Below are 15,891 nucleotides of genomic sequence, written 5' to 3' on the forward strand. Positions count from 1 at the left end.
AGGAAACCTGGGGCTGCTTTTCTTCAGTGGCATTTAAGTTGGAGTTTATTGAGGCAGCAGCCGTGGAAAATGAAGATCTCCTCTGTGGTGTTTGCTCTCCTGACTCAAGCACTTTTTGGAGGTAGGAGAAAAAAGTTTATTTTTTGCATCATACAGTACCTGAGTGGAAGTGGTGGAGAGAAATTGATGTCAGAAAAACGTTGCAGAAAGGATCTGAGAATCAGGGAGGATGTTGGGGGTCATGGCTCAGGAGATGGAGAAAAACATTTTTGCCTGATAGGACGCTCTTTTAACTGCTGTAAAAGTCTTCAGTGACTACTAGAATAAATATGCTTTACATTTTGGAGATTGCAGGGCGGGATGGCCAGAAAAAATAGAACGTTTTCCAGAGTTGCATATGTTTGCAGAGATGAGAGGGAATTCCAAAGTGAAAATTGGTGGTTTTCCTCTGAGTGTTTGTAAGTAAAACAGCTTTGAGTGTCGCATCTGTATTCATTCACAGTGATTCCGATGATGTGCTGTCAAAACAGCGATTTAAAAAACTACATTTCACCAGCAGAATAACACGTTTCAACCCTTTATTTCACCCAAATGAAAGACAAAAACTTCTTACTTGTGTGACAGTGAGATGCCTTCGTTTCGTGGAAAATGTGGAGTAAGAAATTGCTCAATGCTGGAGAAACAGATGTTTGATATATCGTCGCACAACACATTCGGCTATAAAGCTCGTTCCCTCGGTATTCGTCCCACGTATGGCGTCACAGGCCAAAGACAACAAGGCTGTCAGCGTGAGAGGAAAGAGGACTGCTGAGAAACAACACTCCCTGTCAGCCCCCGCACTCACAGAGGACGTATAGCTTCCACTCCGGGAACAAACCTCCAATACATTAGTTGCACTGGTTATTGTTCTTTTCATGCTGTTTGGTTGAGCTAGAGAGTTCGGGTTGCTCAGCGAGGCATTAGCTGCCTCTTCTGGTAACACTCACCATCTTTAAACCATTAGGCTGCATTTAACTTCACTGTGATCTTCGGGGGCCAATTGGAAGTAGGCTGAGAAGTGTTATTAACTGGGTCAATACAAAGAAAACATTTACATGAAACTTTTCCTTACGTGTGAGTTTTTCCCCTCATATTTCACACAGAAAGAAATACACATAGAGAATGAATCTAAAGTCCATGAGTATGTGCTGATTTCTAAACTGGAGCTCATAACTTGACAGCTGTTCCTATTTTCCCCAAGTGATTTTTAAAGTTAGGCAGCAATTAACAGTTTAAAATTACAGTTTTTAAAGGTCCAATGTGTAGGCTGAGGTGACATTTAGTGGATAAGTTGCATATTGGAACCCAGTAGGAGAACTTATCGTGGCGTAATTACGTGAGAGACCCTCTCGAGAGTCACTATTTAGCTTGTCCATTCTTGGCTACGGTAGAAACAACATGGCGGACTCCATGAAAGAGGATCTGCTATTGATGTAGATATAGAGGGCTCATTCTATGGTGACAATTATTACTTCCATGTGATTATAAACTTGTGAAAACGTGATGATGATAATTATTCTGCTCTGTTTTTGCTTAATTTGCAAAACTGAGAATGAAGTAAAATATTAATGCTGTTTATTACAGTCAAAAGTTCTGGAGAGATTGAGTAAGTGGACCTTGAGTAGAGATTATTTAATTTGGCACACAGCTGCTTGGGGTTAGGGTTAACCTAGGCTTAGGGTAAGGGGTTAACCTAGGCTTAGGGTAAGGGGTTAACCTAGGGTTAGGGTAAGGGGTTAATCTAACCCTAACCCTAAAGTCCCAAAGTAAAGGGAACTCCTCTCCTCTAAAAAAAACACTGTTCCCGAAGCTCTTGAAACACCTCGTTGATAGTCCATCCGATACTTCTACACCGTTGTGATGTCACTTGAGATGACAATGCCCCACATTTGCAAAATGCACATCTAGCGGGAAGTCTCGTACGCCCCCTATCAAAGCCAGGGAGAGTGGGAGTGGAGGTCAACATTTCCCACACCTTAAAGAGACAAGAGATAAAACCAAGAGTTTCAGACAGAGGCTGAGTAGAGGTGCTGCAGCCATGGACAGTTTGAGGAAAGTAATGGTTTCTCTGAACAATATTAATAAATTCTGAGGAATATGTAAAACTTTTCAACTTTCAACCCAAATATGAGTATTTAAGAAAAAACATTTTTACACGAACATCGAAGCATGAATTGTATTCAGGTTAAAACTTCCCTGTGACCCTTCTTTCCTCTGATTTAGAGTTTGGGTCAGAAAAATCTCTGTCAGACAGAAAGTTAGTGCATCGTAGCCACCACCTGGCAAAGAGTGGGCGTGGACTAGAGACACAGCCCATTCCCTCTGTGTGCTTCAAACAGATTTCAGACTTTCTACAATGACTTCTCTAAATCTTGCTTTTCCAGATTTGTGTTTGGCTATCAACGTCACCATCACCCCATCCCCCTTCACAGTGGCCCAGGAGGGTGAAAACATCACTCTCACCTGTGTCGTGTCCCAGCGGCGCCGAAATGCCGCTTTACCTGTCGTGAAATGGACCTTCCTACCAGCGGGCACACAGCGGTCGGAGGACGAACTCTTAATTGCCCGCGTCAACATGAGGAAGGCCCGATTCTACAGCAACTACACCAAAAGCTTCCCATGGCCCAAACTGAAGCTGACAGTGGTGAAGCAGGGGAAAATCTTTGACCTGCTGATCTTGAACGTCTCCGAGGGGGACCAGGGGCTCTACATGTGCCGGGTGCAGGAGTTTAAAAAGCACCAGGACCGCTGGAAGGCCTCGTCCAACTGCACGGCTGCTACTGATCTTAGAGGTGAGAGCTAAATTTATTATTCAGTTTTGTCCTGTTCCCAGGAATTTTCAAAGAATGTCTTGTTGAGCAAACAAGGTATTCAGACGAAGACCACCTTAATGGAGTCAGATCCAAGATTATGGCCACACTGAAGCTAGGCAGTGTCTCAAATGTAGGCTGCACCCAATGTCTCTGTAGTGTTGAACTTGTCTGGTAGCTATAAGCTATTTTAAGGCAGACGGTATAGTCAGCTTTAATTTCATGGATTACTCACCCATGGATAGTGATGAGCTTTGATATCAGACAAAAATATCGAAAACCTCTTAAGAACCTCCTCAAACCATTGACCACTGACCAAACACACGCTATGCTCAGTATATTCCAAGACTATTTGGCCGAATGACTAAGCCAGAATACGGTGGGTCAGAATAGGGTGGGTCAGACCAATGGAATATCAGGACATGGATCAGGACACGATTGGAATCAACCATTCCTACTCACCTGTTCGGTGGTGTATCTACCGCAGTCACAAGTTTACAAATGATATGACTCAACTCCAAGTCAGTCAAGCAAAAATGTAATTTACAGAACCTCTTGCTGCCTGTTATCAGGTAACATGATTTACTATTCGCTAATCATCAGTTGGATCTTGTTTATTTCCTGAAAGTTTTACCTAAGGTTGCCTGTCAAAAGAGGATGCAAGAAACTTTATATACAAATAATGTATACAATATTGTATACATTAATTCTTTTTCTCAGAGTCATGTTTCTTCTCTCATCTGGACTGTAAGAACCCCTGCATTAGGCAGCTGTCATTTATTTTTTTGTACAAGGCACCAGTAGCTGTAGCCTAGTTTCTAACACAATGACATCACTGCTGTTAATAGTGCGGGGCGGAGAGTCGACAAACTATTTTTGCAACCACAACAGAAGCAATGACAAATGCTGTTTTGATAATAGTAAGACCACAGATAGTTGAAAGCAGATGAGCGGTTGGACTACAGATATGTTCCATGGCCAGCAGCAGAAAGTGTGAGTGTTTCTGAGCAGCGCACTACAAACTGTTTGAGGTTTTAGTTGAATGTTTTTAAAGGAGCGTAGATGCCCTGTTAAACCTCTGTCAGCCAGGATCAATGACTGCATTTAACCTGAAGGCTTAAGGCTTGTCAACCCTTTGTGCCACCACTCATATGTAGGAAATTCTATGAATTCCACAAAAGTATATCACTGTTTAAATCAAAGTGTTTGTAGGTCAAATGACAATGTGCTAACAGCTCATGGCAGATAGAAGAGAAGACAGAGCAGTGCTGCTTCTCTTGTAGTAGCAGTTTCTCCAACCACAGATGAATGATGTAATTCATCTGTCTGAGGAGTTCTTGAAGTGGTTTCCTGAGCAAAAGCATCGTCCTGCTTTTGATTTCACAGGGGAAATGTCATTGGTTAGGAACACGCCTGGAGATAAATCGATCCTCCATCGTAATAAGTTGCGGCTTTGACTGAGAAGATGATCTTGGAGTAAGCGCAGAGAGAGTGTGAGGTTCACTCGGTGAAATGGATGAGACATCCACTGGTGCCACATGCGGCACAGAAATCCCTCCACTTCATCACACTCTAACTTTTTTTGATTTGAGGAGCAGATGTTGGTGCCATTCCCTAACGCAGGATTCACACGTACATGTGTTGCGCCAACGCTTGACAGTGGTCGTGCCTGACGCATGGTGAAAACGTGTCATGTTAGTTTTCAATGCAATGCCAAATAGAAGTACACAGGGGATACAAAGCCCAACAACTGCTGATTGACAATATATTTGCGTTTGTGTGCGCAAAATGGAAGAGCTGTGAGCACGTGTGATCGGATCTCTCTTCACCGCCCTGTGTGCAAATAAACACGACCGTCATTTGTGTTAGTGAGAACCGAATTATGTTGTTTTTAGTCAGTCTGGGTTTACACATGTGTCAGATGACACTTTGTGTGTGTGTGTTTGTGTGGCTGTGTGTCAGCACTAGAGTGAGAGAGAATCAGAGCAAGCAGAGTCAGGAGGGCTGACTAAAAGAATGAATGTGCGCTGCTATAAAGAAAGAGGTGATCAGTGTCTATAATGTGGCGGTGGTTACACACAAATCAAGGTTTAAACTGTAGCAGGGCGGTGAAGCCAGCTGAGTTGGTGTGTGTCTGCGTGACATCGCATCAGAGAGAGAGTGAGTCAGTGAAAAGTGAGTCAAGATAGACTGTAATTTAATATAATATATGAGTGCCAGCTCATAGGTTCATTTATACAGTTGAATGAATTTTCGAGGAGACAGATCAGTTATTAGGAAAATAAACAAATCGCCCCCCCAAAAAACAATGGTGGACTCAGCCTTTTGCCAATAAACAAAACATATTGGTCCAATTGCCCAACCCTTATCAATCACCAGCTACACCAGCAGATGTTAGGCTCCACTCTGACGGCATCCAGGACCACTTTCACCTTTAACGTGACCTTTAACCCCAACGATTTATTGATGGAGGCTTTGGAAATAACACTTGGTTACCACTGGGTTAGTAGGATCATTAAACAGACATCTTGACATTTGCAGTTTATAGCGCAGATTAATGCACTGTGTAATCCATTTCTAACACTTGTCTGAGATGGATGAAACAGGTGTGTGTTCATCTTTGGAAAGACTAGAAAGGTAATACGCTTTTAAAACGCCCAGTAGGCCTATTGTTCAGGGATGCTGCGACAACACTGTTCAGATGAGGGGTTTGGTGAGTGATCTTATCTCGAGTGCAAATCCAAATCTCTAAACGTATTATCCTTTTTACTGTTCCTCCCGTCTTTGAACAACTGTAGACACTGCTCCCCACATTTTCCATGGAAGCGTTTCTAGCGGCTGTGACTTTCGGTGTGGCCACAGCCAAGTCTGGGCTCAGGCAGACACACAGGCCCAACCAGGAGCTGTTGACATTGGCCCCGACGAGGAGTTTCCCCTCCCAGACAGAATGTACAGAGAAACTCAGCAGAGCTGCAACAAGAGATAATTGTGCTGAGGAAGGTGAAGTTCGCACGTTTGTCTGCAGTGACAGGCGAGTGGGCAGCTGGCTCGTTTCTGGCTCTTACCCTTTTCGTGGTCTAGGATGTGGTGAGCTACTGTATTTCCATCCGAAGAAGAGGTGGCCCATTATAGTTTCAGTGATGATCACAAAGTCCGCTGCAACATTGTTGAAGGAATACTGCAATTTCGACATGAATGGCAGTAGATGTAGAAAATACAACTATACAATTTATTTTTTAATTACAGTCCAGGTCAACAAGAAGCTAAACCCGAGATTCCCTGTGTTTACAAATGATTTATGGCTAGTACTAAAGAACTGAATCCTCCAAATCTGAATTAGATTCAATAGAATCTCATTTGTAATACAACCTTTCCTTAGATCCAACCCCAAAAACCTATATAGCTAATTATCTTCAGATTTTTGGCAATTTATTTTTTATTTACATTTATTTGGATGTGTAAAGTGAATTTTCATACTCATTCATAGTTATAATTAACACACGTAGACACTAGCTCAATATAAGTTTACTGTCGCCCTTTAATATCATACCTCCATAAAGTTGGAGGAGAAATGGTTAATGGTTGAAATTAGTGCATAAGATATCCTGACTTCTAGTTGCTTTTATGAGTGAAGCATCAAAAGGACTGCATCCTACATTTCCCATAATGCAACTCCAAATTATCTTTTCCCAGATCTTTCCTCGATGGATACCTGAAGCCCACAGCTTATGTGGCCTGTTGTAAACTTGTTGTCCCTCGTCTGAGCTAAATAACTGTTATATTAATTTCAGACAATTACTTTCACATGTTGACTTGTGAGTAATGAGTAAACTGATCTGGAACATTTGAGTTATGAGTCATGAATCTGTAATATTAGACTCTCCAGGATGTAGGTTGAGTGATTGTAAAGATTGTAAAACTCGAACAACACAGGAAAGCTGTTATATTTCTGATCATTGGACCAGCAGGTGTCCACACTAACAGTTGACAGCTATGATAAACATCAGCTAACCATATGAGGGGGTGAAAACCCCCCTTTGGGACCATTACCACTGGTTTCCACTTCAGATAGGACACGGCAAATGATGTAGATTTCATGGTGTGTGTGTACGTTAAGTTAAACTGATGGAATTCCTGTGGTCGGATAACATTAGGTGACCAGGTTTTTCCACAATAGGTCAGAGGGTTTGTTAAAAAGACGGAAGGCAGAGCACGACCTCCTCTTGGCATAAACAAACCGAAATGTTTAGGTATTTCTATAACACACGTGGGTGAGTAAAAAAGGTTTTTTTAGAGGTGCACAGCACACGGATGTGGCGTGGGTTTAAGTATAGTAAGAACACAGGGTACTCTACTGCTACATGAAAATAAGAAAATATCACAATTCTGAGGCCACAAGCATTTCTCAAGAGCTTTTTCTGTAAGAAAATAAGAATATGATACCAACAAAATCTGCCTATTTACACAGAGATGCTAATTCTTGCAGGGACACAACAGGAAGTTAAAGGGTGGCTTATTTTAAGCTGAAGCCGGACGCAGAAGACTGTGCGTACATTCATCTCCAGCCTTTTATAATACAGCACATTAGAGCATTGACTGAGTCAGTGGACAATGAAGTCACAGAGGGTCAGTATTCACTCTAGTCCACGTCTGTGTATTGATGTTTACAGTGTTGGGTTTGTTGCAGCACAAAAACGAGCCACAGAGTCAGCAACTGAGTGCAACTCTGTGGGTCTGACAAACAAAAAGGCCTTGTTGAATGTTTCCACTTAGTCCGATGAAGTCTTCAGCCATTCAGAAGTTTTGTAGATGGGGATAAAAAGCAGATTTACGGCAGACAGTGTTCAATTTCTGATTATTCCAACATGTACAGCTGCCTCGCTGACAGAGCTACACAGAACCTGAGGCAAAACACGCCGCATAAACGTCATGGATGTTATCAAGATTTACACTGTGAGTAATTTACTGTGGAGGCAGCGTCGGGCTTTAAATTGAATCATCTGCAATTTGAAACAACTGAGAAAGTCTGTTTTAAATAGTGTTTGGATTCATGCGTCATAGTCTTACCACAGATATGATAGTGTGTTGTATACATCCATGCATGTAGAATTTTCACTATGAACAAAAAATGTTGTTTATATGCCATTTACACTAGTTCTACAAACAACACAATGGTCACATTACACAAAACGGACCAGTTATGAGTTCATGACAATGCATCATGAAAAGTAGTGTACAACTGGTCACTCACCGAACAATATATACCATCATGCATTGCGCTCGCGGCGGAGAGACAATAAGAGAGAGGGCAGCAGGATGTACAAATGTAAATATGAGCAGAGCAGCGCGTCACAGCATAAACTCCGGCAAACACGTTTATTTATACATTTGAATATGGTCATTCAACATGCTTGTATACTTGTAACACCGCCCCCTCTCTCTCTGCTTAAATAGACCACCTAATAGGGTGGGTGTGTATTATAGATGGTTGTGGACAGTGAGGTATGTCACACTTTAACAAGTACTATGTTAGCTTAATCGCTAACATAGTACTTGTTAAAGCTGTTGGCTAGCTAGTAAAAATGACCGACAGACATGAAAGAAGATCTAACCTTAGTTAAGACTTGACATCTTTGTGTTTCTCTAAACGTATCGGTCCTTTTTTTGTTTCATGTCACTGTTTTGCTATATTTGAATGGTGTACATTTTTTTTAAATCAAAATAATATATTTCCCTAGCATGACGTTAGACAGGTTAAGAGGTCGCCTGCAAAATGTTCAACATCAAAGTTCTGCCTATGACATTTAAGCTTAAGTATAAAAAAAGATCAAGGAAAGTATTGAAATATGTCAATCAACTTGTTTTCACTGTTTGAAAACTCCTGCCCACTGAGAGCCAACTACCAAAGGAGCTTATTTCAATACCATGACCTTTTCAACTATTCCTGGTTGATAACATGAATATAAGAGTGAAATAAATTGAATAGGCTTTGGGCATGGCCATGCTTTTATCAGTCGTCCAAACTGGACAAACTAAACACCATTTGAGTATTTATGACAACTGAAGGCTGACACAGGTTCTCTTTCATGTTGGGAAGGGGAGGAGTGAGGTGAGGGGTGTTCAGCTGCAACATGAATCTTCACCTCTAGATGTCACTAAATTCTACACACTGAACCTTTAATGGAATAAGCTTTAATGTATTCTATTGTTCTCCACAGAATAAAATAGCTTTTCTCCCTTTCATTCACCTACAGTTGTTGTAAAGGTCTCTTTTTTATGTGTGTAAATGTTTGTTTGGATTATTTGAGGCATGTTTGTCAGTCAACATGCTGTGCAGCCAGTCTGCCTGTGGGAAATTCTCCAGCCGACGTGGTGGCGAGCCTGCTTGTCAGCTCCTAGAGGTTTGGGGTGTTCCAAGATGCCCCTGATGGGTGTCGCCTGACGCGCTTCCTACCACAGCAGCTCAGCAGTATGTCGTCGTTAAGACGACTGTGGTCACATGAGCTGGACAAATGAGTGAGTGAGGTGACATGTTGAGTATGGGAAACATACTCTCTGTCATTTTGGACACAAGCAGCACATAGCTAGGATTCTCATATCGGATTTAGGGTTTTGATCCACCACTGGTACTCATATTAGATTTAATTTGGAGGCTTGGTAATCATCTACTGTGTACAGGGATGTAAAGTCACATCCACTATATTGGAATCTTGAAAAAAATGTTTAAGTTGCATTGAGTTAATAAACCCCTCATTCTCGTAACTTTATGTATTTTAAAGTTTTGCCTATATCTACAGTTCTGGAATCACACCCCACATAGGGAATGTCCAGTCTAGCTATAGCAACCAAAACAACGCAGTCACGCATCAGTTTGGTTCGATTGGCCCCCAGTTCCCTTTTGCCAAGGCCCCAAACTCCCTTGAAATGCTTCTGCCTGAAAGCAAAAACAATTCTTCTTACCTTCCACTTGGGTCAAAAAGTATCGAGTATGTTGCCATCAACTGAGTTTCTAACTGACCAACTAGCTAGCTAGCTAATCAAGTCAGTCCGTTTTCTAGCTACACTTGATAAAATGCAGGGATGGTGAAGACAAAAGCAGACATGACACATTTTTGCGGTGCCCTAAAGGTCCTTAAAACATGCAGCAACAGCAAATTTCACAGTTCAAGTCCCAGCCGGGGATCATTGAACATGTCACACTACTTCCTGCCTCCTCCACCTTCACACTGTGACTATAAAATAAAAGTAAATAATAAATGAATCTCACTGTAAACTGCATGAGTGCAGCCTTAGTTCTCCATATTGTTGTTGAGCTAAGCTGCTGTGATTTAGCCTAGCCAGTATATCATGGCAAACCGGGAAACTCGAATGACCGTAAATCAATTTGACCGGGATCTGAATGTTCTCGGAAACATTTTAATGATCATGTTGTTGACGTCACAGAAAGAAAAAATATGTCTGAGGTGAAACATTCTCAGCCAGTCTGTGGACCAAAATAGGCAAAAGTTGTTTAATTTGTTTTACCACATCTTTTATGAAGGTGAAAGAGATGGCTGGGCCAAGTACGTGAGAGGAGGTGAGGGGAGAGTTTAAAGTGATGTATTTACCTCCAAACCCACTGTTTTCACTATTGTCTGAGCTAATGAGCTATTTATCCCTTTTCACCCAGTAAAGTTTAAGGTTGAGCTCTCTGGACAGTGAATCAGACACGATCAGGCTGGGAGGAGGCCCACCTCGGCTCGTTGTCTTCCTGCAGTTGGGTTTATTTAAACTCTGCCTAGTGTGTAATCAAGAGGCAGTGAAGCCACAGTGACGACTGCGACCTTCACGTGTTTCTCTTCTGTCTTTCTTTCTCCATGTAGTGCATGTCCTACCGGCAACCAAGGCCAAAGAAAGCCTGTGGAGCTTATTTGAAGGTAAGTCGTAATATTTTTAGTGTGTCTGTGTGTGTGTGTGTGTCTGTGTGTGTGGTGGACTAGCTGGCTCTGGATCGTCCTTGGCAGGCAAAAATAATCCAGACCAAAGGATGTACTACAGTGCTTTAAATAGCTCAGCAAAACACTTACTTCTTTTTTTTTCTTCCACAAGATTATTGTGTGCAGTGAAGCCTTGGCGTGTGGCCGCTGTGCTGGTGGACTAATGTGTGTCGACATGTTTGTATGTTTTAGATGTGTACCTGTGTGCGGTGCTGATCTGCTCAGTGGGCCTGCTGTGCATGTGCATGTTCACAGTGACGGTGACCTGCCAGTACATACAGAGGAAGCAGAGGTTAAAAGGTGAGCAGCATTATAAAGATTGTTGTGTTCAGAAACAGAATTGACATCTGTCCTGAGAGATCCGATCACAGTGGACAGCTCCGTGTGTGTGTCTGTTCACACCTGGGATGTTTGTGACTGACTGTTTGTGATCGGATTACTGTGGACGGATGTTAATACCAGGTCTGAAGGGGTCATTGTCTCTGCACCAGTTTCTAAATTGTGCTATATCTATGCAGATAACTATCATCTGGTCAAAAGCCCACAAAACAGGTAAGGTCTTACAGAACACAGCCTCATACTTAAGTCAAATTCTTTTTGTTCTAAAAAAAAAAAGGTAACCTAATCTGTTATTACTGCAGCTCTGGAGAGACAGTGACCAGTGTCGTCAGTTTGTCTCCTGCTCTGCCTGAAAAGTCGAGGAGGTACAGGAAGAAAAGGAGAAGAGACCATCAGGAGGACTTACCACCTGAGATACCAGCCAAAGGTAAAGTCATAATGTCAGATATGTGTTGGAAATCAGGCTATCCCCTGACTTGCATTTACGTGTGTTTGCATGTTATTTCCCAAAAAGAACACCAGCAGATGTAGCAAAATTTGACCACCAGTCCAAACTGAGTTTTAGACCCTCTTCAAATTCTTCTGTGTGGCTTTCCAAACATGAATACACCCTGGCATGCGAATGCCACATTAACTCTTGAGTTACGGGGTTGTTTCCTGAAGTGGACAGGGAAAACCTTCTCATCCTTAACGAACCACAGCTCAGTCACAGCAAGTCTTCTTCCTAATTAGCATGTGTAATGCATCTTTTGAATGGAAGCAATGATTCTACAGTGAGTTAATTACCATCAGCGTGTTGTGGTCGACGTCCCAAATCACTAAGTATCCTCCCAAATCACTGCTGGTTCAAATTTAAGTGGGAACAGTGCTGACAAGGAAATCCTGCTGCTTCGTGGTTTTGAAGCAATTATGGACTCACGCTTTGTACAAGTACATTTTCTTAACAAAGCAATTTCTTGATGCAACATTTGCATTCAGTGCTTTTGAAAGCTCACTGAATGTGCTAAATCTTGTGTGGAGTAATGTCAATTTATCGATCCAGCATATATCTCCGAATATATCCTTGAACAGCCAGTCTAGCTGTTTCCTGCTGTTTTCAACTTTCATGCTAGGCCAAGATGACTAGCTTATATTTCATGAGAGATGCTAAAATGCTTTTGAAAAGGTAAGAGGGACTAAAGTTAATCTCCAGAGGCGACCCGTCTCTTATTACACGTAGTTATCAGTTCCATGGTTAATATAAAAACCAAGACTAGTGCAGCTTTAAGCTAAAGATCTGAATTCTTTGTTGTGTAGTCGACAGACATGTCACTTTAGAAGAGGGTGACAGTAAGGGCTTTGAAATATGTCCTTTGATGCTTTGATCTAACCACCATGTGAAGGGGCACGTCTGTAACATGTGTGGTTGTGATAGATTAGTCTCATCCAGCATGTGTATTATATTTACTAAACATATCTTTACCAAACCACTAACTCTTGTTTTGTCTGTGCAGCTCCCATTGGAGACAAAAGGAAACCCAAACTTTTAAAACCACAGCCAAGGAAATTAGTGTTGGTAAGCACCTTCCATGACTTTTATGATATTTGTCTTTTATTGTTGTCAGGTTATCAGGGAATATACCCAGTAATCCCTCCTGTTTTTATGTTTACGTAACTGTTATATGTACATAAAATTAAGGCTACATCATGTTAGAGTTTGAAAATGCATCAACTCTGTTAGGGATAGGTCTGGTGAGTTTTAGAGCCGCTAAAATGAAGAAGTTTGGAAATGCTGCTGGCCCTGCATTAGTTTGAAAACTCTGGGGCAGCATTTTAGTCTGGACAGGCAGACATAGACACTCACAACCGCTTGCTGATTGGATGTTTTCGGTCCCAACGTAGCCTTCAGTGACTCGTCAGGCTCCTATCAAATGGCACAAAATGCTGCAAAGAGTTAGCTAATTTTGGCAGCCTCCAACCCAGAAATCCTGTTTGATTGCTCACATTTACCGAATCGAAGCCAGTTTATAGAATTTCTTGTCAGTATTCATATCTAACACTGCAATGTCATTTGAGCAAACAGGCGAAATCTACATCATTTCCAACCCTGTAATTATCATCTCACCACTGATACCACTTTATTCCTTTCCCACTTCCATCTCCCCTTCACCTCCACCATCATTTCCCCCCCTCTCTCTCCATCTGTCTCCACATCTTTAGCCAAAGATAGTGGAGGAGAATCTGACCTACGCAGAGTTGGATCTGGTGAGGCCGATTCCAGAAACCAAGGCGTCATGTGGCGGCTGCGTGTACGCTCAGATACTGTTTGGGGAGCAGGAGCTATGAATCAAACACACACACACACACCACTAGTAACTGTGCCTCATGTAAAAAGTATCGTCTATTTATAGTCTGTATTTTGTTCTGAAATGGTTTGTGAAGGTTAAAATGTGCAAGAATGTACAAAATTGTACATATGATTTTATACGAACTTTGATATAGTTTTCTTTTATGAGACCAAGATGCAGAAGAGAAATATTTTGTATGCTGATATTTTTCTTTTGCACGCGTGTTTGAATCCTGTGTAGCTCAAGCTGGGAACACAATAGAAGACTACCATGCTGAATGAGTCTATCATCACAATTAGAATGGAGACTGGAGGCTAGTCAGAGACTCGATCCCGATCATGGCAGACATGCGTCAGGCAATATTTGCAACGTGATATCTGCAGTTTAAATTCCTGTGGTGTTTGAACATCGAGTTTACTCTTGGGTCGGGTGATAAGGGTGTTAATACCACGCTTATGTCTGTGCTTTACGTATGGAGCTAGGGTCAGGAGGTCAGGAGCTTAGCTTTGCATACACAGGGGAAGCAGGGGAACACAACCAGTCAGCCTGTAGCTAAAACTCAACAAGGCTAGTATAGGTTATGTGCTTATAGTTTTTCCCTGCTTCTCGCACTTTCCTAAGCTAAGCTAATTTAGCTTCATACTTGATACATAAGAGAGGCATCGATCTTCTCATCTAAACTATGACCCAAACCATCAAACTGTTCCTTTAAAATAACAAATGCTGGTATTATAATATCTAAAATACATGAAGGCTCTATGATGGCAACAGACTGTCAGGAGGAGGCGGAATTCATGACCTATACTGCAGCCCGCCACCATGTGCCAATCAAGACGTTTTGGCTTCACTTTTGGGGAGCAGTCATGTCATCCATCTTTATAGAAACAGCCTATCGTTGCACTTCATGTAGTGACATAGTTACATCCTGGTCACTATGAGTAAGAAGATCAAGGGACAAAATAAATTAGAGACCTCCATTGTTATGAATGTGAACTAGTGCATTTTCAAATGTGATTTACTTCTAGTGTGTTCCCAGCATTATCTGTCTCACAACATCTGTATTCATTCTGTTTTTGTGGGTCAGGCGGCAGTTTATAATGACCACGACTCCACAGAGTTGATATTAAAGTAGCGATTAGCCCCCGACCTCTGCCTCACAGGCAAGTTTATGTGAGACCCTTTCATCTGGTGCCAAAATCAACTTAACTGGCTGTTAGCGACAAATGTATGTTTACACACATGCAAGGGTGGAGTTGCATGCAGGAAAAACACCCTTGTAGACTAACACAAAAAGATGCATACTGTAAATCCAAATAAACAGTTGTGACTGGTAACAGGGACAGAACTGAGACCTGTGTTTGGACTATTTCACATTAATGTAAGTCACATATAAGTTGATTTCGTTTAGATAAGAGCCAGAGGCCACATTGGCTGTAATCGCACATACCTTCGCTACAGTCTACTTGCTTTCTCACTTTCCGTGTTAAAGTGCAAAGGAGTCTTTTTCCATTTAATGATCCTCTGGATTCATGCATGGAAGAAGCAATGGAAAGTGAACTTGAAACCCAGACACAAAGGCACCGGATCCCAGCTTCCCCAAAGACTTCCACTATCTTATAAGAAGTTATCTGTGCAGATGGAGATGAAGTAGCACTTTCTTTGGAATGCTTGAAGTCTCAGAACTCCAACTCTTTTTTCCTGTTTTCAAACCAGCTAATTATCTGGTAACTACTAGGATGCAGTCACTCCTCTGTCAAACTCTCAAGAACACTTGGTAGCCATGTTAGCCTAAACGAAATTATAAATAAAAATCAAACGCTATAATAAATTTAACCCAAATATTAGACCAATCATATTGAAATATGCAAATTCTGATGTTTACACTCAAAAGTCTTAAGCGTGAAGCACGAAAGTTGATGGAGCATTCTGACACAGATAGGCAGACCTACCAACCAATCGACCATTTAACCGGGACAACAGCCCCAATGTGCTTGGACTTTTCTTTTTTCTTCTACCTTTATATTATGTTACAATGCAAACCACTGCTGACCCCTGCATTTTTGGATTTTTCATTGTCCTCTTCTGTTCAGTTGCACAGTGTTTATTATCCCTGTATAAAATGACTGAAACTGACCTTTCAGTGGTGGGTAGAAGCGTCTTAAAAATGCCCTCAAACTGTGAAATGTAAAGTTTCTTCCAGACCACATTGTCCTTAATGGGAGTTCGCTAACTAGAACCATGTGTATGAATGGTGCCTCTCCGCTCTCCCTCTCTCTGTTCCCCTCTTCCTCTCTGCCCACCACTGACCTCTGAATTCATCAACATTCCAGCGTTTTGGCTCTTGTCCATTTTGTACATGTTTGTGTTTGTATCAGCAAATTAAAGAAATATGAAAGTTGA

General features: G+C 41.7%; 1 protein-coding gene across 1 annotated transcript; it reads left to right on the forward strand.

Annotated features, from left to right (window-relative positions):
• vstm4b (V-set and transmembrane domain containing 4b) lies at positions 1-15,891 on the forward strand. The gene is made up of 8 exons (XM_035146683.2): positions 1-121; positions 2,424-2,831; positions 10,712-10,765; positions 11,018-11,125; positions 11,344-11,377; positions 11,467-11,591; positions 12,658-12,719; positions 13,364-15,891. Exons 1-8 carry the CDS (start codon positions 70-72, stop codon positions 13,487-13,489), a joined length of 969 nt encoding a protein of 322 aa, XP_035002574.1. The 5' UTR covers positions 1-69; the 3' UTR covers positions 13,490-15,891.

Source organism: Hippoglossus stenolepis, chromosome 21 (assembly GCF_022539355.2).
Source record: "Hippoglossus stenolepis isolate QCI-W04-F060 chromosome 21, HSTE1.2, whole genome shotgun sequence".
Classification (NCBI taxonomy): domain Eukaryota; kingdom Metazoa; phylum Chordata; class Actinopteri; order Pleuronectiformes; family Pleuronectidae; genus Hippoglossus; species Hippoglossus stenolepis.

Excerpts from the sequence above, each read along its gene's own strand:
- vstm4b (XM_035146683.2), top strand. The coding sequence starts at position 70 with ATGAAGATCTCCTCTGTGGTGTTTGCTCTCCTGACTCAAGCACTTTTT. Across the intron at positions 10,766-11,017 it reads CCTGTGGAGCTTATTTGAAG|ATGTGTACCTGTGTGCGGTG; the intron begins GTAAGTCGTAAT and ends TGTATGTTTTAG. Across the intron at positions 12,720-13,363 it reads AGCCAAGGAAATTAGTGTTG|CCAAAGATAGTGGAGGAGAA; the intron begins GTAAGCACCTTC and ends CCACATCTTTAG.